General features: G+C 35.3%; 1 protein-coding gene across 1 annotated transcript in view; it reads right to left on the minus strand.

The window, feature by feature from the left end:
- Nucleotides 1-20,887: 20,887 nt before the first annotated feature.
- Nucleotides 20,888-25,532, minus strand: part of LOC115215408 (dynein heavy chain 5, axonemal-like) — a 401,219-nt gene continuing 396,574 nt past the window's right edge. Inside the window, exon 84 of the mRNA XM_036505929.1 lies at nt 20,888-21,435. Coding sequence (XP_036361822.1) covers nt 21,152-21,435 — 284 coding nt within the window. The 3' untranslated portion in view covers nt 20,888-21,151. The remainder of the gene's footprint in view (nt 21,436-25,532) is intronic.

Here is a 25,532-nt window from a genome sequence, read left to right on the forward strand (position 1 = left end):
GGCTGTGCTCCAGCATGGCCGCAGTCAAATGACTGAAACAAGTAAAAGAGTATGTAGTTGCTGATATGTAAAATGACAGGTTGTTCATGCCTGGAACATCTTTTAATACAAGGAACTGACTAAGGGCAAACCAATATCAACAGTCACATGACACATAACGGAGCTTCTTGATTCCTTTGCAGTCCATTTCTTGTGGTAATATTTGTTAATTTCAGAGGTGGTGAGCTAGTGGAAGCATTAGCGTGCAGGGCAAACTGCTTTGTGGTATTTTGTTTGTCCTTATGTTCTGAGTTCAAATTCTGCCAAGGTCAATTTTGCCTTTCATCCCTTTAGAGTTGATAAAATAAGTACCCCTCACCCAAAATTTCAGGCATTGTGCTTTTATTAGAAAGGATTATTTGTTAATCCCTGAGGCAGTGAGCGTTAGTGGAATTGTTAGCATGCAGGGAAAATGCTTTGCAGTATTTTATCTTTCCTTACATTTCTGAGTTCAAATTCTGCCGAGGTTGATTTTGCTTTTCATATTTTTGAGGTCAATAAAATAAGTACCAGTCAAGCACTAGGAGTCAATGTAAATGACTTAGCCCCTCTACATAAATTGCTGTCCTTGTGCCAAAACCTGAAATCAATATTTGTTAATTTCAAAATATGAAGAGAATGTTTGTAAGTGGAGGATACAAACTGCCTCAATGAAATTTTAATTAATTCACCTTGTAATCAGAAACAGAGATCAAACTATTTAAAAAAAAATTGTTTCTTGGCTAAATTATCAGCCAGAGGTTGGAATCACCTTAGAAATTCTTGCCTAAATGGAAGCCTCTTTTAGTTGGGATCTCTTTTAGTACCAGGAGTGGTTTGTAATGTATATAAGAACTTTGTGGGAACACATTTCATGATGTATTCGTCATCATCATCATCATCATCATCACCTACTGACATCCATTTCCCATGCTGGCAAAAGGCTGGATAATTTGATAGGAGCTAGCAAGCTGGAGAGCTGCACCAAGCTCCATTTGTCTGTCTTGGCCTGGTCTCTACAGCTGGATGCCCTTCGTAATGCCAAATACTTTACAGAGTGTGCTTAGTGCTTTCTACATGGCACCAGCACCAGTACTTTATACATGGCACTAGCATGGGTGCTTTTTGCATGGCATCAATATGGGTGCTCTTTATGTGACACTAGCATGGGTGCTTTCTATGTGGTATCAGCCCTTGTGTGAGATTAGAAAGACTGAGGTAATCCTCTTACTTTCAAGGAGATACTTAGCTATTTCAAAAGGACAAGGAAAGAGAGGAAGGTGAGAGTGAGTGAAAGAGAGAGAGAGATTGAGAGTGAGAGAGAGAGAGTATGCGTGTGTGTGTGTGTGTGTGTGTGTGAGAGAGAGAGAGAGAGAGAGAGAGAGAGATAGAGATTGGGATCTTAATTTTACTAATTTATTAGTATGGAATTTATTTTAAATTAGACCTCAAGACTTGAACTATTTATTTTTTCAAAGCGGTTTCTAGAGATTTTGTGAATGGATTTGAATGTGAGCAAAAAGATTCCTCATTTCTGCTTTTTGCAATCACTCAGCTGGAAAGAAACAGCTACCAAATCTCCAGGGTTAATCTTCGGGTTACACAACAACAGCCACACCACCACCACAACCACTAACACCACCACCACCTCAAGAAAAACTTGAGTCAATTACCAATCAAATGGAACTCTGCAATTCATGAAAGAATAAACCACATTTTATGCTTTTCTTCTTTTTCTTCTTTTTTTTTGCCCACTGTCTCTACTAACGCAAAGAAAAGAAAACTAAATATAACAAAAAATAATAAAACCGCAGAGCAAGACATTTATAAATTTCATTTAGTTTGCTATAGTTTGTTGATCTGCTTCTATTGTATACACTAATGGAAACCTTAATTACATTGACAATAAATGGATTAACAGACATCCCATGGCAGATTTTCAGTCAGAAATAATCAATGATTAATTCTTTTTATCCTTTTCTTTTCTTGCTCGTGTTGTTGTTGTCGTATGGTAGAGAACAAGTGGTCTATTTGTTAATTTGACAGTTTCAAAATGTGATAGTGTTTTACAGATCACAGTGTGTGTCTTTTGAGATTTACAGACTTTACTTTCTGTTGTTGATGTCATTGTTCATGTTGATTGTGGCTACAGCATTAGTGTTGTTGCTATTATTTTTGCTGTTGTTGTTGTTGTTGTTCAAACCTATGATCAAAGGCATTTCAACTACAACTTGCTTGTCTTTTTAGTGTGCAGGACTACATTAACAAATATGTCCTATCTTTATTTAAAATGTTAAGGAGTAATTTGAGGGAAATTTAGCTGCTATTTCTGGTAGAGGTGTTTATGGAGTGTCTGAGGTGGTGGCGGTGATATGATATTAACAACACTAATTTTAAAGAGTGCCAGCCATATCTACCAGCTCCTCATCCCTGTCACTATGAAGAAATGAACCAAATCACAAAGTAAAAGCACATCTACATTATAAGTAGTAAGTATGTATATTATGTAATTATATATTATAAGTAGTAAGTATATATATATTATGTTAGTATGTACATAGAAGTGACATTTCTAATACACATAGCAATAAAGACAATTGTACACATTCAGTTTTTTGTGATATTTTTATGTCTATTACTAAAGGACCTGACTTAGCTATCAAATTTGATGATATCAAACAGTTGTTAGCAGTGTCATTGTTGCTTTCTAAGGTCTTTCTCACATCTCCAAATTTACATTTAAAATTCAGCTGATGTGTGCTTTACCAGCTTAATGGATTATTCCATATCATCTATGATTGGATTGGCTGGACAATGTAAAATGGTCTGTGTACTGTGAGGATAACTGGCACTATTTTGGTTATGATGACAAGGGTTCCAGTTGATCTGATCAATGGAACAGCCTGCTTGTGAAATTAATGTGCAAGTGGCTGAACACACCACAAACACATGTACCCTTAACGTAGTTCTCAGAGATAGTCAGCATGACACAGAATGTGACGAGCCTGGCCCTTTGAAAGACAAGAACTACTCATTTTTGCCATCTGGATGAGCTTGAACAACATGAAATAAAGTATCTTGCTTAAGGACTCAATGCACTGCTGGATATGGAACTCATGACCAAATGCCCTAACCACTAAGCCATGCACCTTCATATTATGAAATGAATATACCCAGTTTCTAGTTGGATAAATGACTGAAACTAGGCAACAGCTAAGTGGTACTAGTGATAAATTTTGGTGATATTCTGTCTGGTATTGCTTCTTCTTTCTGGGCATGTCCCCCTTTTTTTTTACTTTTTCTTCCATTCTTTATCTTGTAATGTTGTTGTTTAGCCCCAGATCAGCTCTGATTGAATAGAATTATAATCAAAGGTGTTCAAGCCATGACTCTCCTGTCTTTATGGTTAGGCATAAGGTGATGAAGTGGTTAAGTTGGATAGGATGCTTTGCAGTATTTATTCCAGGTCTCTAAACTTTGAGTTCAAATCCCATTGTAGTCAACTTTGCCTTTCAACCCTCCAGGATCAATAAAAAAAGTTACTAATTCACGGAAGTAGATAAGCAGAACTGTTAGACAGTTGGGTGAGATCTGTTGTAGCATCAGTTTCAGCACTTTGTATTTTGACAGAAATGCCCTCTATGACAGTAATGTCAACCTGTATCAGCCCTAGACAACAGCCTTTCCCTTGAATAACATCAGTATCCTAGGGAGAGGAGACTTGCAGACATAGGTAATTTCTAGTCTTCCCCCAAATATCTTACTCAACCCTTGACATCCATGTAAGAGTACATGGTCAACATTTTGCTGTACTACATATTCAGACACAATGTATCTTGGATTACATTATTCTATGTGGAATGCAATTTGAGGGAAATTTATTTGGTTGCTATTTCTAGCATGTCGAGTGACCTCATAAAGGATCCATTGCTGGTTAACAGATACAATAGTTGTAGCTGCTATAATATAATAATTGCTATTGCAAATGAAAGATACTTGACAGTGCAATGTGCTAGTCTAGATTCATTTGTATATATGGTAATGAAGATGGTGATGACAATGAAAATATAAGGCATAGTAGTAGTAGTAGTGACACCAAGGTAAAGAGCCCACTTCGGTTATGAATGACCATGGGATTGCACCTAAAAAGTTCCCCTCCAAAGTACAAGTCCAGGTGAGGTTGTTTATGGAAATTTCCCAGTAGGTAGCACTTGAAGTGGACACATTTAAAAAAAATTTATGATTATTTAACGCAACAGGTTTAATATAGTTCTTAAGAATTTTGGCGCTCTCCACAATGTAAATTTTGCAATGGCTGCTCTTATTAATATATGGGTGTAGATGATCTATTCTTTTCCACCTGATATCACATGGGGTCCCTTGATCTTTGAGGTGCCATACATGGCAGGCCAGGAACATGGCAAGCTGTCTTTCTGGGACTCTGATGGATGACTGGTGGTTGCAGAAGCTACGTTTGAAAAATGCACTGGCTGATCCAATATATTTACAAACCTGGGATGTGACTATATTCACACTCCTGATATATTTCTGATAGGCTCTGGGCCTGGGGATGCTGTTGGTAACAACATTGCCGATGAAGTTGATATGGCACAATGATCCTGCAGCGTTATCTCTGTGGTTATCACTACTGGTCATATGGTTGGTGATGTAGCTACCAGCGTTAGTGCAGGTGCAACCAGTGGTAACATAGTGCAGGACTGGTCATCCCATTGGTGTCAATGATAATTGTTTGGTCATCATCTGTAGTGGTGGTGGCACATACATATACATACATACATACATACATACATACATACATTCATACATACATACATACATACATACATACATACATACATACATACATACTTACATACATACACATATACATATATACATACATATGCATATATATATATATATATATATATACATACAACGGTCTTTTTTCAGTTTCCATCTACAAGATCCACTCACAAGGCTTTGGTTGGCTCAAGGCTTTAGTAGAAGACACTTCCCAAGCTGTCACACAGTGGAACTGAACCTAAAACCATGTGGTTGGGAAGAAAACTTCTTATCACACAACCACACCTGTGCCTTATATACAGGATATGAGCTGGCAGAATCATTAGTGTGCTGGATGAAGTGCTTAGTGTTATTTTGTCTGCCGTTATGTTCTGAGTTCAAATTCCTCCGAGGTTGACTTTGCCTTTCATCCTTTTGTGGTCGATTAAATAAGTACCAGCTACACACTGGGGTTGATGTAATTGATTTAATCTCTTTGTCTGCCCTTGTTTGTCCCCTCTATGTTTAGCACCCTGTAGGCAATAAAAATATATATATACAGGGTGCGGTGAATAAGCTTTCATCAAAATTATGCAAAAATGAAAAAGACACTGACATCTCATTTTAACAGATGTATTTACCAAAATTACATAAAAATATCTTGAATACTAAAGGGTAAATTTATTCAATAAAATTGCCATTGACTTCAACCACAGCCTCCAGATGACTTCAGAATCTCCTGCAACTCTTCTGAATGGTCTCCTTGTTTAAGGTGGTGAATGCTACCATAGTCCTTGCATACAGTTCATCTTTGGTATTACAAGGCATTTTGTTGGGTCTCTAACCAGGCCTTTCATGATACCGTTAAAGCTAGGAACATTTTAGCACCCCTTGTGTGTGTGTGTGTGTGTGTGTGTGTGTATATGTATGTGTATGTATATGTTGGCCTGCTCACCTGATTGCCAGGCCAGCAGATTGGCATCACTCAAAAGCTAAAATGATGCAAAGCACATTGTGACCAGTGATGTATGTGTATATATATATATTTATATCCTTATAAAAAGCAAAATTTGTTTGTTGAAAACACTAAATGAAATTGATAATATTTCAAGTTTTCATGTCATTTAAATTTATCTGACCATTCCACAGATAACTGTGCACTTATTTTCGGAAAACAGAACAGGGGTGCTAAGTTGGTGGTGTATTGGCTCCTATTTCTAACAATCCATGTACTGTCTATTTCATGATAATGCTTTTAACAGAGTGAAAAATACTTCACCTATCACTCAATCCACCTCCAACTTTCTCTCAGTTTATACATTACATTTATTCCTTTTAAGTTCCTTTCTCTCTGTATCTCTGTCCCTCTCTATGTCTCTATCTTTTTCTCAGGTTGTATATGTGCCTCTCTCTCACTACTTCTACCTCTTTTTCTCTCTAGAGAAAAAACACATGAGAGAGAGAGAGAGAGAGAGAGAGAGAGAGAGAGAGAGAAAAGGGGTTACAGAGAAAAAACGAGTAAGACCCTGGACCTCTGCTTTTCCTCTGTCTATATGTCCCCCTTTCTGTCTCTATCTCTCCCATTATCCACCCTCTCTCTCTCTCTGATTGTAAATGTATTTCTCTCACTACCTCTACCTCTTTTTCTCTCCAGAGAAAGAATACGGGGGACAGATAGAAAAGGGGTTAGGGAGAAAAAACAAGTGAGACAGAGGGTTTGAGCATTGTTTCAGACTGGGGTCAAGAGGTTGGCTAGTATATATATAATTAATAAAACGCTTTTGGTCATGTACTGAGTAATGCATTAGTAATAGTAAAATAACGATATGGTTAGTCACAGATATGAAGGAATTGCTCCTTAGTTTACTTGTATGCAGGTACAGAAAGTCTTCAAATTTTCCATTGAAGTGAAATGAAATAAAATATATATTCTACTTAATTACATTTCATTTCCATGGGAAATATGAAGGCTTTCTGTAACTGTAAGGAACAATTTCTGTAAAAGTAAGGAACAATTCTTCAATTTCTTCCGACTGTATTGTTATCAATTATTATTGTTAATATTCTTTTTTCTTTTTTTTAAATACTGTGTAGTATGTATACCGTGTATACTTCTTTTTTTTTGTTTATCATTCCGATATATGTAAACCCCAACAATTTGTCTGTCTTTGTATTGTCTCCCTCATCTTTTGCCCTGGTGGCAAATAAAAGAAATCATTATTCTTATAGAAACAAAGCTCAGGTTTGGTCGTTTCACTGGTAGGATTTATTTGGTAATGGGTTACTACCTGTAACCATAGGTACCACATTTTTTGGCTGTATATCAAGTGCTTAGAACCCTCCTGATAATCCTTGCAGTCCCTAATAAGCAAACTTTCTGTAGGAACTCTACTGAGCATTCTATTTCAATCACTTTCAATTATTTGTCTATATCTTTATTCTGCCCCAAAAGTCAGATTACCCATGGATTGTTATGGGGTTTTTCCATGAGTAGCCCTCAAACTTCTCCCTATTGAGGATTTCACATTGTTGACATTTTTTTTCTTTTTTTATGATTTTGTTAGTCTTGTTTACATGCAAAACCCTCACAACAATGCACTCACACATACACACACACTCTTTGTTTTGTCTTGTACTGTCCATAACTTGTGGTTAATAAAGAAGTCATTATTTTCATTATCATCTTCTTTCAATTCTGTATTATTATTATTATTATTATTATTATTATTATTATTATTATTATTATTATTATTATTATTGAGTGAGCGAGCAGAGCATGCCATCAAAGTGACACTGGGGTAAAATATACGAAGCCCAGTATACCCATCATGACTACCCGTCTGATAAGGGTACACCAGGCACATGCATCACAACCATATGTGCGTGACATGGTGATCTCGTATCAAGATAAACAGCACATGACCTTGCAGGTGGAGCCCAGTTAGAATTTTCTTCAGATCGAGTAACCCATCCCGCTCAAAAGGTCCCTGAATAAGGGTTGTTTAAGGACGTTGAACGAAACACCCATGTTTCCAGAGGTGAATTATTCAAACCCAAAGAATCCTTCTCAACACATGGCTATGATGCTCCCCCACTACTTCTGCTCGTGATCAGAGATGCACATATCGTCAGCCACTAAGGGACATGCTCAACTGGTTAAGGTCAAACAATTGACAAGCAAATCTGTGGTATTGAGCAGAATATTTGCTGTAGCCCATCTTTTATACCAAGACAAAACAATGTACATGATAATACTTCCAATCAGTTAAGATCAGAAGCTATGAGAGCTACTGCCTGGTACTGCATCAGGGCATTGTACTATTATTATTATTATTATTATTATTTTCAAAGGTAACTGAGAGTTGAGAGGGAAGTGCTGTCCTTGAGTGAATTTATTGAAATTTGGGTGAAGTTGTGAAAACTGTAGACCTACAAGTTAGAGTATGGAAATTGGAGGGGGCACTTACCCTTTGGTGTTCAGGGAGATCTTGGATTATTTCTAGAGGATCTCCTGTATCAGGAGGACCATATCACTATCATCTTTCTTTTTTACTGTTGTATACTATGTGTAATTTCCTTCTTTGTTTTATTGTTTGCTGTGTATACTCTCTTTACTCTCTTTTTACTCTTTTACTTGTTTCAGTCATTGGACTGCGGCCATGCTGGAGCATCGCCTTTAGTTGAGCAAATCGACCCCAGGACTTATTCTTTGTAAGCCTAGTACTTATTCTATTGGTCTCTTTTGCCAAACCGCTAAGATACGGGGACATAAGCACACCAGCATCGGTTGTCAAGTGATGTTGGGGGGACAAACACAGACACACAGACATATACACACACATACACATATATATATATACATATATATAAGACAGGTTTCTTTCAGTTTCCGTCTACCAAAACCGCTCACAAGGCTTTGATCGGTCCAAGGCTATAGTAGAAGACACTTGCCCAAGGTGCCATGCAGTGGGACTGAACATGGAACCATGTGGTTGGTAAGCAAGTTACTTACCACACAGCCACTCCTGTGCCTATACTTTCAATTTTTCTTTTGTTTTTATTTCATTATAATTAAATTCCCACACTTTATATCTATTTTTGTATGGTCCACATCATACTTTGCCCTGCTGGCTAATAAAAGAAATCATTATCATTATTTTTACCATTAATTATTATCTACACACACACACATGCACACACACACGCACACACAACACACATCTATTTGAGTGAGTGATTTCATATTTTTTCTTCATCTTATTTTTGTTGTAACAACAGCCTTGCTATCAAATAAAGGTAGTGTCATATGTTTGCAGTCAACCATGAAAATATGTCTGGCTTCTTGACATGTTGTATGATCATTGTAAATAACAGAAAACAAAAAAAAAAAGTCTTGTAACTATGTCTGATTTATTCATTATTTTAATTGAGTAGGAGATCATTACCACATTTAGAAACAAGTGATGGCAGGCAACAGAAGGGTCATCCAACCACAATCTGCTTCAGTGAATTCATCTGACTCATGCTGCCATGCAGAAGTGGATGTTAAAGTGATAAAGATGATGATCATGATTTACATTAACTGAGGACCACTAGTAACTATTGAGCTACTTACATGAAACTAGTGTATGGATTTCATTACATAACAAGCTACAAGCAACACACACACACACACACACACACATAGACACAGACACAGACACACACACACACACATAGAGGGGAAAACAAACTCTAGAAATTTATTACAAGCATTGAGTGAACACTCTGTTTAACAGGTTAACAACAAACAAAAACACACACACACATATACATACATATGTATGTATGTATATACACATATGTGTGTATATATATATACACACACAGAAAACACATATATACATACACATATATAAATATATACATATATATGTATATTTATATGTGTGTGCATGTATACATATATACATAAATATATATGATCACACAAACAAAGACACTTCTTCAGTTTTGAAACAATATGGAATAATAAATAGCAGAAATCAATAAGAGTTTCTATATTCTTAAAACAAAGAAAAATCATAAGTTCTTGAAGAATTTCTTCCCAAAATGTCAATAAAATTCTATTAAAATCTATCTATGTATCTATGGACATACATATATGTACATATATGCACGTATTTACATGTGTGCATGTATATATATATTATATATATATATATATACATGTATGTATGTATGTGTGTATGTATCTATGTATGATGAATATGCTCGTACATAGACAGTTTTCCCTACAGTAATATATAAACAAATACTCTTATATTTCAAACTTGTAAGCAAGGAAGTTGCCAGCACCACCACTGCCATTGCTGCCACCACTACCATCACCCCATCATCATCATCATCATCATCATCATCATCATCATCATCGTCATCTTTGTCATCCAGCATATTTGTGCACATATATGTGTATGTGTGTGTGTATATAATATGTGTAAAGGTGTATAAGTACATATATATGTAGGCATGTAACAACAACAACAACAAGAACAACAAAAACAGCAATAATAATAAATGAAAAATATACACAGTTCTATCTTATTGAATTTTACTTGAAACTTCTTCATTTCTTTATCCAAAAACACAACAAATATAGGCGAAACAAGTTGAATACAATAGACAATATCAGGTGATTAGTTCTGGTGGTGTGAGAGGTTAGAGTGATAGGAGGTGAGATGAGACAATATATTACAAGTGTGCTTGTAGCCAAGTTGATGGAGGGTGGCTTCCTCCCTCCCTTCCTCCTCACCGCCACAACCACCATCACCATGTGATGAAGTCTGCTAGTTGAGATAACTGATCTTCAGCAGTCATGCTGATGCTTCTGTTTCTCAGAGATAATTCTGACTTACATGGAAAAGAGATCTTTCAGATAATCTATCTTTTGTGTTTTCACTTCCCTCAACCTTTACCATTCTTCAGTTTTGCTCATTCAACTTTGCCTCAGCTACTGGGAGAATGAGAAAGAAGTTTGTTTTAGAAATACATCAATTTGCTTCCAGTTTTTTTCCTTAATAATTCTCCTTCATTGGATTTTTATTCCCAGTGCATACATATGTGGGTATGTGAGTGTACGTGTATATATACATACACACATATAGATATGTGTATGTATGTGTGTGTGCGTATGTATGTGTGTGTGTATGTATGTGTATATATGTATATATATATATATATATATATATATATAAAAGTCTCCAGACAATGCATACTCAGAAAATAAGGTAATTCTACCCCCTTTTCTGATGACAATATAATGCTTTATCTCCAAGAATTTAAACTGCAGTTTTTACCTCTGTAGAAATGTAATGCTCTATGACTCACGTGGGTGGACAGGGAGAATAATAGATCTCATTCGTATTTTTGGATTCGCTAGTACTGGGTGTCTGGCATGGTTTGTCCGATGTTAATCTCTGAGCTGATGAAGGAAAAGTGGCGTTTTACCCACAAATCCAGAAACAGACTGTCCTCGGGTATCGTATATGGATGTGATCTTTCATTGTTTTTCCCTTATACCTATGTGAGTTATTTTCTGAGTATGCATTGTCTGGAGACTTTTATTTGCAGTTGAAGAAATAGCCAAATTTTTGGCTGCTATTTCTGAAAAGTTCGGTGTGTGGTAAAGTGAAGTTTTTTACTTTACCATATTTTTATAAATTAATACTTCAAATATATATATATATATATATATATATAAAAGTCTCCAGACAATGCATACTCAGAAAATAAGGTAATTCTACCCCCTTTTCTGATGACAATATAATGCTTTATCTCCAAGAATTTAAACTGCAGTTTTTACCTCTGTAGAAATGTAATGCTCTATGACTCACGTGGGTGGACAGGGAGAATAATAGATCTCATTCGTATTTTTGGATTCGCTAGTACTGGGTGTCTGGCATGGTTTGTCCGATGTTACAGATATCGGACGGGTATGTTTGATTCTTAGTATTTTCGAATCTAAATCAGAAGAAATCTCTGAGCTGATGAAGGAAAAGTGGCGTTTTACCCACAAATCCAGAAACAGACTGTCCTCGGGTATCGTATATGGATGTGATCTTTCATTGTTTTTCCCTTATACCTATGTGAGTTATTTTCTGAGTATGCATTGTCTGGAGACTTTTATTTGCAGTTGAAGAAATAGCCAAATTTTTGGCTGCTATTTCTGAAAAGTTCGGTGTGTGGTAAAGTGAATTTTTTTACTTTACCATATTTTTATAAATTAATACTTCAAATATATATATATATATATACTTGGAAAAGGATGCGTGGCGTTCGATCATATAATAATATAAATAATATATACTCATATGCATATATACATATATATATAGTAAAAGCAATTAAGATTCAAGTGAGTTCTGTTGAATTCACATGAATGAGGTACTTAACTTAGATGCACCAGAAATCTATATGGTATTAGCCATAAGACAATGCGGGGTGATTATAAGCAAGAAATATGTATATATGCATCCATATATGGGTACAGGAGATCCAAAAAACATTGAACACAATAAGAAAAGAAAACATAAAAGCAAAAACATAGAAACAAACTTTTTTAAGAGCGAAAAAGTGAAAAAAACAAACAGAGAAACAAGACATACAACATAAAGAATATTCCCCTTTTTCAGTTGTCCCTGTTTCATCTACTCCATGTTTTGAAGGTAAGGACAAAACGTGACTTTGTTGAAACAGTCCTTCCTGGAAAGCAAATTAAATAAAATTTGGGATTTTTTGCTGAGGGTGAAAGTAGTAATAAGAACAGGACAGTGAGAACAAAACAGTAAAAACAAACGTTGAGGGCTGTTAAACCAAGATGATAGAAAAATTCTGAACACTAGGAGGATGAGCTTATGAAGGAGACAGTATAAGCTCGTTGTTGTCTTTACGAAGGTAGTAGTCAGAAAGATAGATTCTCTTTCGTCACGTGTCAGCGACGAGAGAGTCAAGCTGGAGGAGTGAGAGGGAGAGAGGGAATGGTGAAGAGGGTAGGGGAAGAATAGGGAAGGATGGGAGAGAAAACCAGAAAGGATGAAGAACAAGAGAGGGAGAGAAATAGAGAGAGAAGAGATAGTAAAGATAGAAGAGTGCGCATTGTAATTATTAATATAAAACTTACTTGGAAAAGGATGCGTGGCGTTCGATCATATAATAATATAAATAATATATAATTATATGCATATATACATACATTTATGTGCATACCAACATATATATGTATATATACATGCATGTTTGAGTACAGAAGGGGAATATTCTTTATGTTGTATGTCTTGTTTCTCTGTTTTTTAGGTTTTCTCGTTGTTAAAAAAGTTTGTTTCTATGTTTTTGTTTTTGTGTTTTCATTTCGCATTGTGCTCAATGTTTTGTTTTTGATGTCCTGTACCCATATATGCATGTATATATAGATATAATTATAAATTATTTATATCATATATATATATATACACAAGAAGACCTGTCTTCCATGGCAAAAGTGTTGAAACTGCATCTCCTGATGGAGAGGATTGGTCTGGAAGAGTCCTGTGCTGGTGCCATGTAAAAAGCATTCATGCTGGTGTCACATAACAGTGCTTGAGTGGGGTCACATTAAAAGCTCTCAGTACACACTGCAAAGTGGTTGGTGTTAGGAAGGCCATTTAGCTATGGAACTCAAGCCAAATCAGACTGAAACCTGATGCAGCCCTTCGGCTTGCCAGCTCTGGTCAAACCATTCAACCCATGCCAGCATGGAAAACAAACATTAAAGGATGATGATGATAGTATAACTAAGACCACATATTGAATTGTAATAATGGAAGAAGCAGATGTACTTGAAGAGGAAATAGCTGGGATTTACTCTAACCCTATATAATATATATGTGTATGTGTGAGTATGTATATATATATATTATATAACATGTCTATATTATTTTAACATGTCTACCAGATGTGTTAAAAAATACTGTTTGGCATGCTCTCATCACATGAAACTAATAGTAACACATAAAAACATACATTGTGTTTATTAAATAATATTTATCTCTCACTAGATAGAGTACTTCATTTGTTGATCTTACCATCATGGAACAGTACACTATATATATATGCTTGAATGGAGATGGATGCTTGAACAGAGACGTAGATTTGTGTTGCATCCGAGAAGTAAGGTGGAGAGGAAGTTCTGTTAGTTCCTCACAGGCAAAGAACATAGGTATATGATTTTCTGGGTAGGGAACACTGATGGGGTTGGGGGTGTGGGTATACTTCTTGCAGAGAAATGGGTTGATAAAGTAATCGAGGTAGTCATAGTTTGTGATAGATTACTTAAGCTTAGATTAGTGCTGCAACATGGATTAGTAACCATTATCTTGGCTTATGCCCCTCAGCCAGGGCTACCTGATGAATAGAAAGACCGATTTTATGACACCCTCTTGCAGACTACCTCATCGATGAATGACAGGGGCCATCTCTCTGTGGTTGCCAACTTCAATGGGCCTGTTGGACAACATGCAGGGAGCTTCCATGGCATACATGGTGGCTATGGATTTGATTTCCGCAATGAGGAGGGAACCAGGCTGCTGGAGTTCTGTGTTGCAAATGATGTTATGGTCTGTAATACTAACTTCAGGAAACCTGCCAGTCACCTGTTCACCTACCAGTCTGGTGGATACACTAGTCAGATTGACTACATTCTCACAAGGAAATGGGAAAGATGGCTACTTATAAATGCCAAAACATTCCCGGGAGAAGAATGAACCCCACAATATAGGTTAGTAGTTAGTAACTTCAGGATCAGGGCTAAATGGAGGCTCAGAAGATGACCACCATGGAAAGGAAGGGTCTGGAAGCTTAAGGATTCTGTGAATGGACAGAGATTTAGAGATGTAATACTTGAAACTTTTGATGAAAAAGAGGAGGATATAGCATCACACAATGTGGAAGACAACTGGAGGTTTCAACAGAACAACCTGTTGAGGGCTACTGACCTGATCTATGGATGGTGCAAAGTCCCCTCTTGACCTAAGGAAATGTGGTGGTGGAACAATGTAGTTGACAGGGCCATTAGGGAAAAGAAACAGGCATGGATGAACTGGAATAACAGTGGTAGCAGGGAATTGTATCAGATTGCTAGAAGAGAAGCTAGGAGACAAGTTTACTTAGCCAGAGGGGAAGCAGATAAGAAAAAGTTTGCCAATGTTCTGTGTCATGAGGACCAAAGACTTGAAGTGTTTCATGTTGCAAGACAGTGTGTGAGAGGGAATTGTGATATCATAGGAGAGAAATGTGTCTGCATGGATGATGGCTCACTTGTGTTTAATGAGGCTGCAATGAGAGGAACTTGGAGATGCCATTATGAGAGGTTGCTAAATGAAGAGAATGAATGGGAGAAAGAGAGTCTGCTGAATATCAACCCAACAGAGGGGCCAGCAATCCAAATTGACAGTACCTTGGTAGATAAAGAATTAAAAGTATGAAGACAGGGAAAGCTCTTGGCCCATCAGAAATCACTGCAGAGATGCTTAAAATATCTGGCGGTGTAGGCTATAGTCTAGTCAACCATATAGTCAATCAGGTGATACATGAAGGAGTTATACACAATGACTGGTGTAACAGCACCATAGTCAACTGCTACAAAGGTAAAGGTGACACAATTATATATAAATAATTAGAGAGGTATCAAATTGTTGTTTTGCAAGTTATTTCAGACAGTTTTGAAAGTTACTGAATCTGGATCATGTATCATGTTGTTAATACTCTTTGATATCCCAAACCTATAGAACAATAGTTAGGAGTCAAAAGTATCTCCCAATTAAGAAGTTATACGTATCAACTATAAAACAGGAATTGGGTGCTACTTTTGACTCACTCTGTATATATATATATCATCATCATCATCATCATCATCGTTTAACATGGAGAACGGACGTTAAACGATGATGATGATGATGATGATGATGATATATATATATATATATACATTATATATAAGGGCTTAGTAAAATAAATTACTTTGCCACATACTGAACTCGTTAGAAATAGCAGCTAAAGAAATTTCTTCAGCTATTTCTAATACTTAAAGAAGATCTCTCTCAGATAGTGTTTGCCTAAACTAACTCACAAAAGTATGGGGAAAAAACATTAAAAAATCAAGTGCAAAGGTTATTTGAGAACGTACGTTTCTAGATTAGTCAATTCGACATTTCTTTCTTCAGCTCAGAATTCCTTGAATCGGATTTGGGAACACTTAAAGTCGGGAGCATACCCTTTCGGCTTCTAATCACCTATAGAATTCTGCTCGAACTAAAAGTGCTATCAAATTCGAATATGCAAGCGAAGAAACGTACGTTCTCAAATAACCTTTGCACTTGATTTTTTAATGTTTTTTCCCCCATACTTTTGTGAGTTAGTTTAGGCAAACACTATCTGAGAGAGATCTTCTTTAAGTATTAGAAATAGCTGAAGAAATTTCTTTAGCTGCTATTTCTAACGAGTTCAGTATGTGGCAAAGTAATTTATTTTACTAAGCCCTTATATATAATGTAATATTTTGAATTCGCCTATAATGGTCCCTTTACATACTGAACACTTGGTGAAACTGATTAATAATTAATTAATTTTACCCTCAATTGTTGAAAGTATATATATATATATATATATGCTAATAATATTAGGGAGTATATCCAAACTTACAGGGAAAAATTAGATTTAGGATTAAATCAAATTTCACAGTACAAATTAAATTAGAGATAAAACCACTATTAGGCAACTCAAACAGTGATAGACATAAACCAAAACATAAAAATTAAAATAAATATAATTAATAAAAAAAATTAAAAATTTAAAAATTTAAAAATATAAAAATTTAAATTTTATATTTTATATATATATATTATATATTATATTAATTATATTTATTTTTTGCTTTTTATGTTTTGGTTTATGTCTATATGTCTATCACTGTTTGAGTTGCCTAATAGTGGTTTTATTTCTAATTTAATTTATATATATGTATATATATATATATGACAGGCCTTTTTCAGTTTTTGTTTACCAAATCCACTCACAAGGCTTTAGTTAGCATGGGACTATTGTAGAAGACTCTTGCTCAATGTGCCATGTAATGGGATTGAACCTGGGACCATGTGACTGGGAAGCAAACTTCTTACCACACAGCCACACCTGTACTTACTGCAAAATACGGAACATGGATGTTAAATGATGATGATAATATATATTCTACAGCATCTCATTTAACTTAAGATGTATCATTTGTGGTTATGTCTGTTGTTGTTGTTGATAATGCAAACCTGTTATCAAAGATATTGAAACCATGACCTTCCTGTTTTTTTTTTTTTTTGTTTTTGAAGTATAGGACACCTGGGATAACATTATCTACTAATGTGTCATGTTTTTTGAAGAAGGTAGAGTGTGGAAGGCAGAGAGAGATTTGGTTGATATTTCTAGCAGATTGATTGGTTCTATAAGGTTGTGATGGTAACGTACCAATGAAAGAAATTATTATTAATAGTAACATTGTCACATCCCTGAAAACTGGGTGTCTGGATTCACTTGTGCTATTTTCTTGGCAGAAATGCATGTTAATTCCTTCCAGGTCTTTGGTTGGGTGCAATTTGGTATGAGTACAGATTTGTTTATTGCTTATTTTTTTGTTAATCTGCTTGAACAGGAAGGAAACATTGTTAGTGATTAGGTGTCACTTATTTCAACCAAACCTGAAATTCAATGAGGAAACCTCTACATCAGTAATTCTCAGCCATTTTTTTCCCCCACTATTATTTTATTTGAGTGAATCCTCATAGCCATTTGATGCTTTCAAAAAATACTTCTTGTATATTTATAGTTAAATATTATTAGGAATTGCATAAAAACAAAATAACGAATTTATTGCACATAAACTTTAACAACAAAATCTTATGTGGACCCTGTTTGAAAACCATTGGTCTATATAGTCACTCATCTGTTAAAAATAGCAACCAAAGGTAACTTTTTTGCCTTTCCTTCTTTTGTGAGTAGATAAAAAACTGTCTGTTCTGGGTAATGGATTGGAAGATATTTAAGAACAATAGACTGGGTACCTAGTGGTATTTGTTCTGCTTCTTGTGTTCTAATTTAAAATCCCTCTACATCCTACTTGGATGGTAGATTTAATCTATCATCCAGTTTAAGACTACCACCTGATTCTATGCATACCTGTAGTGGACTATCCTTTGTTCCAAGCATTTGGGTAAGTTACTGGTTTGAGGATAGCTTCCTATCTTTTATCCACGTAGTCTCAGAGGTTATGTACAGGGTCATTGGCACTGTCTTTCTCTCCTCACAAAAGGATTTTTTAAAAAATGTTCCTCAAATTATATACTACTAATCTTTTAAAAACAAAGGATCTGTGGATCTGTTGGATAATGTAGTCTTTAATAAGCTTCACCAGAGAAAAAAGGAACAGACAAGTTATTTCTTATTTCTTTATTGCCCACAAGGGGCTAAACATAGAGGGGACAAACAAGGACAGATAAAGGGATTAAGTCGATTACATCGACCCTAATATGTAACTGGTACTTAATTTATCGACCCCGAAAGGATGAAAGGCAAAGTTGACTTCGGTGGAATTTGAACTCAGAACGTAGCAGCAGATGAAATACCGCTAAGCATTTCGCCCGGCATGCTAACGTTTCTGCCAGCTCACTGCCTTTGTTATTTCTGGTTGGAATACAGACAAGTTATTTCTGGTTGGAATATCTTCATTCATGAGTCTGCTGTATCAGGGCTGATCTGCTGGTTAAACAACAACAGTAACAACAACCAAACTTGAAGAATGCTTCCTGACATAAATGTGTTAAGTTCACATGCTGTCATTAGAATTGCATTTTGTTAAATATTATCAGACAGTCTCAATGTAGAGAAAATATTTTATGATGATTGAGTTTTTAACCAAATGCTGTTTAATGATCCTCAGAGAGCATGCCATACAGCCATATGCCAACCAAATTTATTTTAGCTGCTTCTAATCACAGAAAATATTAATGAAAGTCAAACTTCATAGCTACAAGACTGATACTTTATTCCATACTGCAATAGAATTTAAGGCTTCATATGTGTGATCACCATTTCAAAACTTTCTAGAACTATAACTTGGTTTGGCATGTTCACAAAATGGTTACATTCAAGCATTTTGTTTGTCATTTTTTACTGAAATACAATTGCCTTTGTTACAGTTAATTATGAAATTAATGAAGAATTTAGTAAAATAACTTAGTCATTAATTATGTAAGGTTTTATTTTTGATCACTTTAGAATAAACTTTCTATCATAGAACCAAGAAATTTCAAATGGGCAGGTATCAAAAGTGTTAACCAAACAAATTTAAGATTTCAGGGTATCAGCACACTATAGATTATTTAATATTTTACAATTCTGAGCTCTATACCAAGGTACACCTAAATATATGTATTTGTTTTTCTAGCTTATTTCTTCATGTTTGTTAAATATGAATTGGTAACAGTTTCCTATTTTACCATATCTGATACAAGAAGCCTGTATGTTGAACAGCAACCATAGTAATCTACAATATTGGTTCTAAACATTTTATTGACTAATACATTCAGTCATAATGCTGTTGTATCACAGCAGTTACAGTTAACAGCAACAACAACAACAACAACATTGATAACTACAACATTGGTAGCAATAACAAAAGCAACAAAAGATATTGGTATAACAGCCACAAAACAGAGAACAATACTTATATTAAAAAATAAAATGATAAAGTAGAAGTACATATATTGGTTATTTCTAGAGATTCCTTGTTCAGATTTGGAGGTAATAATTAAAATATTACTTCAAACTGACAAGATTGTTTGGAATGGCAGCAGTAATCTTGTGAAGTAAAACTGTACAACTTTGAGTGACTTTTATAATTTCAATGACATTTTTATTCATTAGTTATCTGCAGTAAATTGTACAGAGAAACTTGTGGCGTCATGGTTTGGAGATAGAGAAATTTGTGTAAAACAGACACATTCATACACAGATGCATACATTTGTATATATGTATAAAATATTTTAAAATGAGGACATTTATATGTCAATGTTATGATTCTGAAATCTTTTAAATGTTTGCTTGAGAACATTTATATTTTCTGTATATTGTACTGTATGCTGGTGTGCGTGTGTGTGTGTGTGTGTGGTGTGTGTGTGTGTGTGTGTGTGTGTGTGTGTGCGTGTGTGCGCACATGCACAAACACACACATATCTATATATGTTCTTTATACTTTTATTATTTTACTTGTTTCAGTCATTTGACTGTGGCTATGCTGGAGCACTGCCTTGAAGGGTATTAGTCAAACAAATTGACCCCTGGACCTATTTTTTTAAAGCCCAGTACCTATTCTATCGATCCAAACTGTTAGATTATGGGGACGTAAATACACCAATACCTATTGCCAAATGGTGAAGTGGTATATATAAATATATATATATATATATATATATATATATACATACACGCAAAGGGATTCTTTCTGTTTCTGTCAACCAAATCCACTTAAAAGGGTTTGGCCGGCCCAAGACTATAGTAGAAGACACTTACCCAAGGTGCCACACAGTGGGACTGAATCCATAACTATGTGGTTGGAAAGCAGGCTTCTTACCACACAGCCATACTTGCACCATATGTGTGTGTGTGTGTGTGTGTGTGTGTGTGTGTGTGTGTATGTGCATGTGTTTGTGTGTATACACACACATACATACACATAGATACAGGCAGACACACACATACACATGTGCATGTATGAGTGTGTATGGGTGAGTCTTTATGTTGAGTTCCTTAATGACTATGAAAGACTGATAAAATAAGTATCAAGGTGAAATAAGTATAAGGATCAGTTGCTAAAACCTTTGAATGTAGTGCCCCAGTGTGGCCACATTCCAATGACTGAAAGTAATAAAAGAGTAAAAAAAGAGCAAGAGAATATGTATTTGTATTTATTTTTGCATGTATGTTTCCATGCATATATTTCATACATTTAAGTATAGACCTATATACTGATATATATGCGTGCATACATGTATGTTTATATGCATGTGTGTGTGTGTGCATGTGTGTGTGTGTGTGTGTTTGAATACACATATATTTATGTCAATGTGTGTGATGTGTGTATGAGGGTGTGAAAATGATTGTCTCATTTTAATACTGTGTACATCATCTTCTTTGGATTACTGTACCAATGTGATCCAATGATTTCATCTCTGAAAGTAACCCCAATCATTGCAATGTAGCTTTATTAATCCTCCGCATTCATTTGATATCACTCTACTTGATGTCACAGAGCAGAGCCACTCCTCTGAGAATCCAGTGATCAGGGTCCTTGTTGGTCTTCAGGAGTAAAGGGAAGATGTATGACAGGTCTGTACGACATGGCTTCTTGTACACTGGGCACTCATATAATGTCATACCTCTTGGGCGGTCTGAATTGATGGCAAACACATGTACAACTGGCAGGGGTGTGTAAAGAACTTTAGCTGTTGGTTCTGCTAGGCGGCACTGACGGCGATCCCAGCCAGCTCCATCAAGATATAATCCATGAATGTATACACCTAAATTACAAAGAAAAAAGATAACAGAGAGAGTCACAATATTACATACCTACATACATATATACATACATACCTACTTATTTCTTTACTACCCACAAGGGGCTAAATACAGAGAGGACAAACAAGGACAGACAAACGGATTAAGTCGATTATATCAACCCCAGTTATATAATTGGTACTTATTTAATCGACCCCGAAAGGATAAAAGGCAAAGACAACCTCGGCAGAATTTGAACTCAGAACATAGTGGCAGACGAAATACTGCTAAGCATTTTGCCCGGCATGCTAATGTTTCTGCCACCTCGCTGCCTTATACCTACCTGCCTACCTACCTACCTACCTACCTACCTACCTATATATCTATCTATCTATCTTTCTATATGCACACACGAGGGGGTGTTGAAAAGTCTTTGGCTTTGGGTAACAGAAAATACAGGAGGGTCACTTAATTATGATTTTATTCAAAATATTCCCCTCTCAAATTCACACACTTATTGCAGCAGTCCTTCAGTTTTTCTAAGTCCTGTAAAAGAACAGAGACACACACTCTCTCTCTTTCTCTCTCACTCTCTCTCTATATATATATACATACATATACATATATATATATAGAGAGAGAGAGAGAGAGAGAAAGAGAGGACGAAAGAGAGAGTGAGTTGGAGAGGGAGAGAGAGAAAGGAAAGTGTGTTTGAGTGGTAAATTTATTAAGTTGAACTACACGTAAACACATATGCATACTGAAAAGAGAACTAACAAAAGCAACCAAAGTGGCTATAACCAAAGCGCTTAATAGGGGATCAAGGAATGTGTTACTAATATGTTAGAACCAAGAAATCTTCAAAGACTGCAAGACCAAAAGGAGATAGAGAAAGTGAGCTTACAATGAAGAGACACAGCTTCACACAAATACAAAACTTTGCATTCAAGACAGTTTCCATTGAGGAACTGTAACAATCTAAATTTAAAAATGATTTTTATTTTTTGTGAAGGGAGTGATTTATCTGTTTAAATGTGAAAATAAATCTCATCTTAGGTACAATAAAAGTAAGATGTAAAATTTTTAGAAGAAGATATAGTTATAGCATTGATTTCAAATTTTTAAAGAAGGCCAGCAATTATGTGGGAGGAGGTAAGTCAATTACATTGACCCCAATGTTCAACTGGTACTAATTTTATTGACCCTCAAAGGGATGAAAGGCAAAGTCAACCTTGGTGGAATTTGAACTCGGAATGTGAAGACAGATGAAATTCAACAAAGTATTTTGCCTGGCTCTGCCAGTTCTCTGCCCAACATATAACTATAATATTACAAAAACTATAAATAATATTTACACACTGTTCAAAATAAAATTATAAATTTGATTAATTGAATAATTCACAAGCCTAATATTATGTGCACATAACACCCTTTTTCAAGAAGTTAACATTGTGCTGTTTTAGTTTTGAATTAGAATAGATCAAATGATCAGTACTACGTATTACCGTTACTTTGCAAAACTTGCAAATATCCTTTTATAGCAATTACGATTACTCAGAACCTCATTTTTGAGAATTAACATAGAATAACTTATTAAATACTTGCTTGAAAAGGGCCAATCTGTTAATGAAGTATGTCTAAACTTCATTTTGATGTTTGACTAAGTATAAGCACAAATGTTATGAAATGTATGAATTTTCAACTGAAAAACAGAGGTTATCATTGGTCTTTGTCTTTCAGAGGCAAAGGAAAGAACTAAATGTATACATGACTGTTCTACTAGAGGCAGTAAAGTAAGAACTTTCTCAACATTACAAAAAAAAAACTGCATTCATAAAAATCTTGCTATAACTTGCAATTCAAGGTCTATTTTTTCACATATCTCCATACTGCATAACATGGAAGTCAATGGAAAAATAGGTTTTCAATTAGAAAATTCCACATTAGACTTTTTCTCTGTAACAGTAGGGATGCCTGAAGTTGTAAAAGAAAACCACAGATTATGGACTGATTTCAAAGTGGAGCACTGTATTTGAACAGTCCTATTCATAATTTATACCAGTGATATTGGTTGCTTATGGTAATAGGCCTCGAAACAGGTTTTTATTTCTCAATATATTCACCGCTATCTATTTAATGAACCATAAATAGTAAAATGTGAAGCCAGTTTAATGAGGATATGAAAGTTCTAGTTGTGATATATACCTACCATGTAGTCAGCCTATACTGTACATGAAACTCTGCATAAATTATGTAAATTCAAATGACCATCAAATTTTTTTTCAAAGAAACTAAAAGCAACTGTTTCTATTTTCATCAAAAAAGTCAGAGAAGACAAATTCCTTTTTTGATATTTTAATCCTCACCCATATAAAGCATTATTTGGTTTTAACAATTAGGATATACAAGGGGGTACTGCAAAGTTCCTGGCTTGGGGTAGAAGAAAATACAGGAGGATCAGTTAATTATGATTTTATTCAACATATTCTCCTCTCAGATTCACACACTTATTGAAGTGATCCTTCAGTTTTACTAAGCTCTGTAAAAGAGATTGGAAGGTTGGGCCTCTAACCAGGCCTTTTGTAATACCCTTAAAGCCAGAAACTTTTCAACACCTCCTTGTAAATGGGACTGGAGGAATGAAGAGAAAGCTATGTTGACCAGCTTTGTGCAGACACAAGATGTTGCTCTGCTGACCAACTAAGCACTGTGTGGGGTCACAATGAGTAGCATGATCAAATTAACACTTTAGCATTCAGATTTCTTTGTCAAATGAAATGCTTATTTATTCACATTGTTTTGAATTAATCATGCATTATCTTGTAATGCCAAGATTTCAATGGTATGTTTGTATATTTTTAGAAAGACATTGTTGAGTAGGTGTGAGAGATTGGATCTGGTCAATTTTAACATAAAACAGGTTGAATATTTGAGCCAGATATGGCTGGATTTAATGCTTAGGAGATAAGCAAATCTGAGCCAGCTCAACCAGATAATAAAGGATCCCGAGCTGGAACATTTTATATGATTATACAAATGAGATTTCAATTCAGATCTGCTGGTCTGTAAATTATACATTTAGTAGCATGTTAGAACTAAAGTTGAACAGATTAATAGTATTAATGATAAGCTCCCATCATTTTATAGGGTATCAGTGATAATCTGCTGATTAAAGCTACTTGATGACATTAAATGAGAAGATTACAGAATGTTGATACAGGTGACAATAATTACCCTAATTTATTCTGTGTAAAAGGCGGAAAGCCATTTATTAGAATTGAAAATGAAGGTATCCTGGGTGAATTTAAAGAAATTTTGATGTAAAATAATAATAATAATAATAATAGAAGCCAGCCAGACTTAGTGGTAGTGGATAGGGTGAACTACATGTGTTCTATAATTGATGTTGCATGCCTCCTTAGATCAATGAATAGTTAGGAAGGAAGGTGAAAAAATAAACATATACAATCCTCTTAAGTACGAAATAGCCTGACTATGGAAAATGAAGAAGGTGAAGATAGTGACAAAATACTGTTGGGTCCTTAGGGATAGTATCAGAAGACATCAAAAGAAATATAAAGGAAATCAGAATAAAGTGCCCAGTAGAGCTGTTACAGAAGTTTTGCTTCCTTGGCTTGTCCAAAATAATCAGGAAAGTATTAGATAGTTGAAAAGAACAGATAGCATGGTACTGTAGGCTGCATGCAACAAGCCTGCTATGCAAGCAAGACTCCAGAAGTCCCAACAAAAGCTGAATTAAAAATAATAATCTTTTCTACTATAAGCACAATGCCTGAAATTTTGGATGAGGGGGTTAGTTGATTACATTGCTCCCAGTGCTTGACTGGTATTTATTCTATCAGCTGTAAAAGGAGAAAGACAAAGTCGACCTTGGCAGAACTTGAACTTAGAAGAGGTGGATGAAATGCTGCTATGCATTTTGTCCGGTGAGCTTATGATTCTGCCAGCTCACCACCTTAAAAATCAAAAGAACTAATGAACTTAATGTGAACAATATTCAGGTGTCTTTACTGAAAGAGCCTATTAATAGAATATTTTTTTTAAGGGATTAGTCAAAGAAGGAGGGTGAACAGATAATGTGACTCTTATCAAGGCTCAG

The sequence above is a fragment of the Octopus sinensis genome, linkage group LG9, assembly GCF_006345805.1.
Source record: "Octopus sinensis linkage group LG9, ASM634580v1, whole genome shotgun sequence".
NCBI lineage: Eukaryota > Metazoa > Mollusca > Cephalopoda > Octopoda > Octopodidae > Octopus > Octopus sinensis.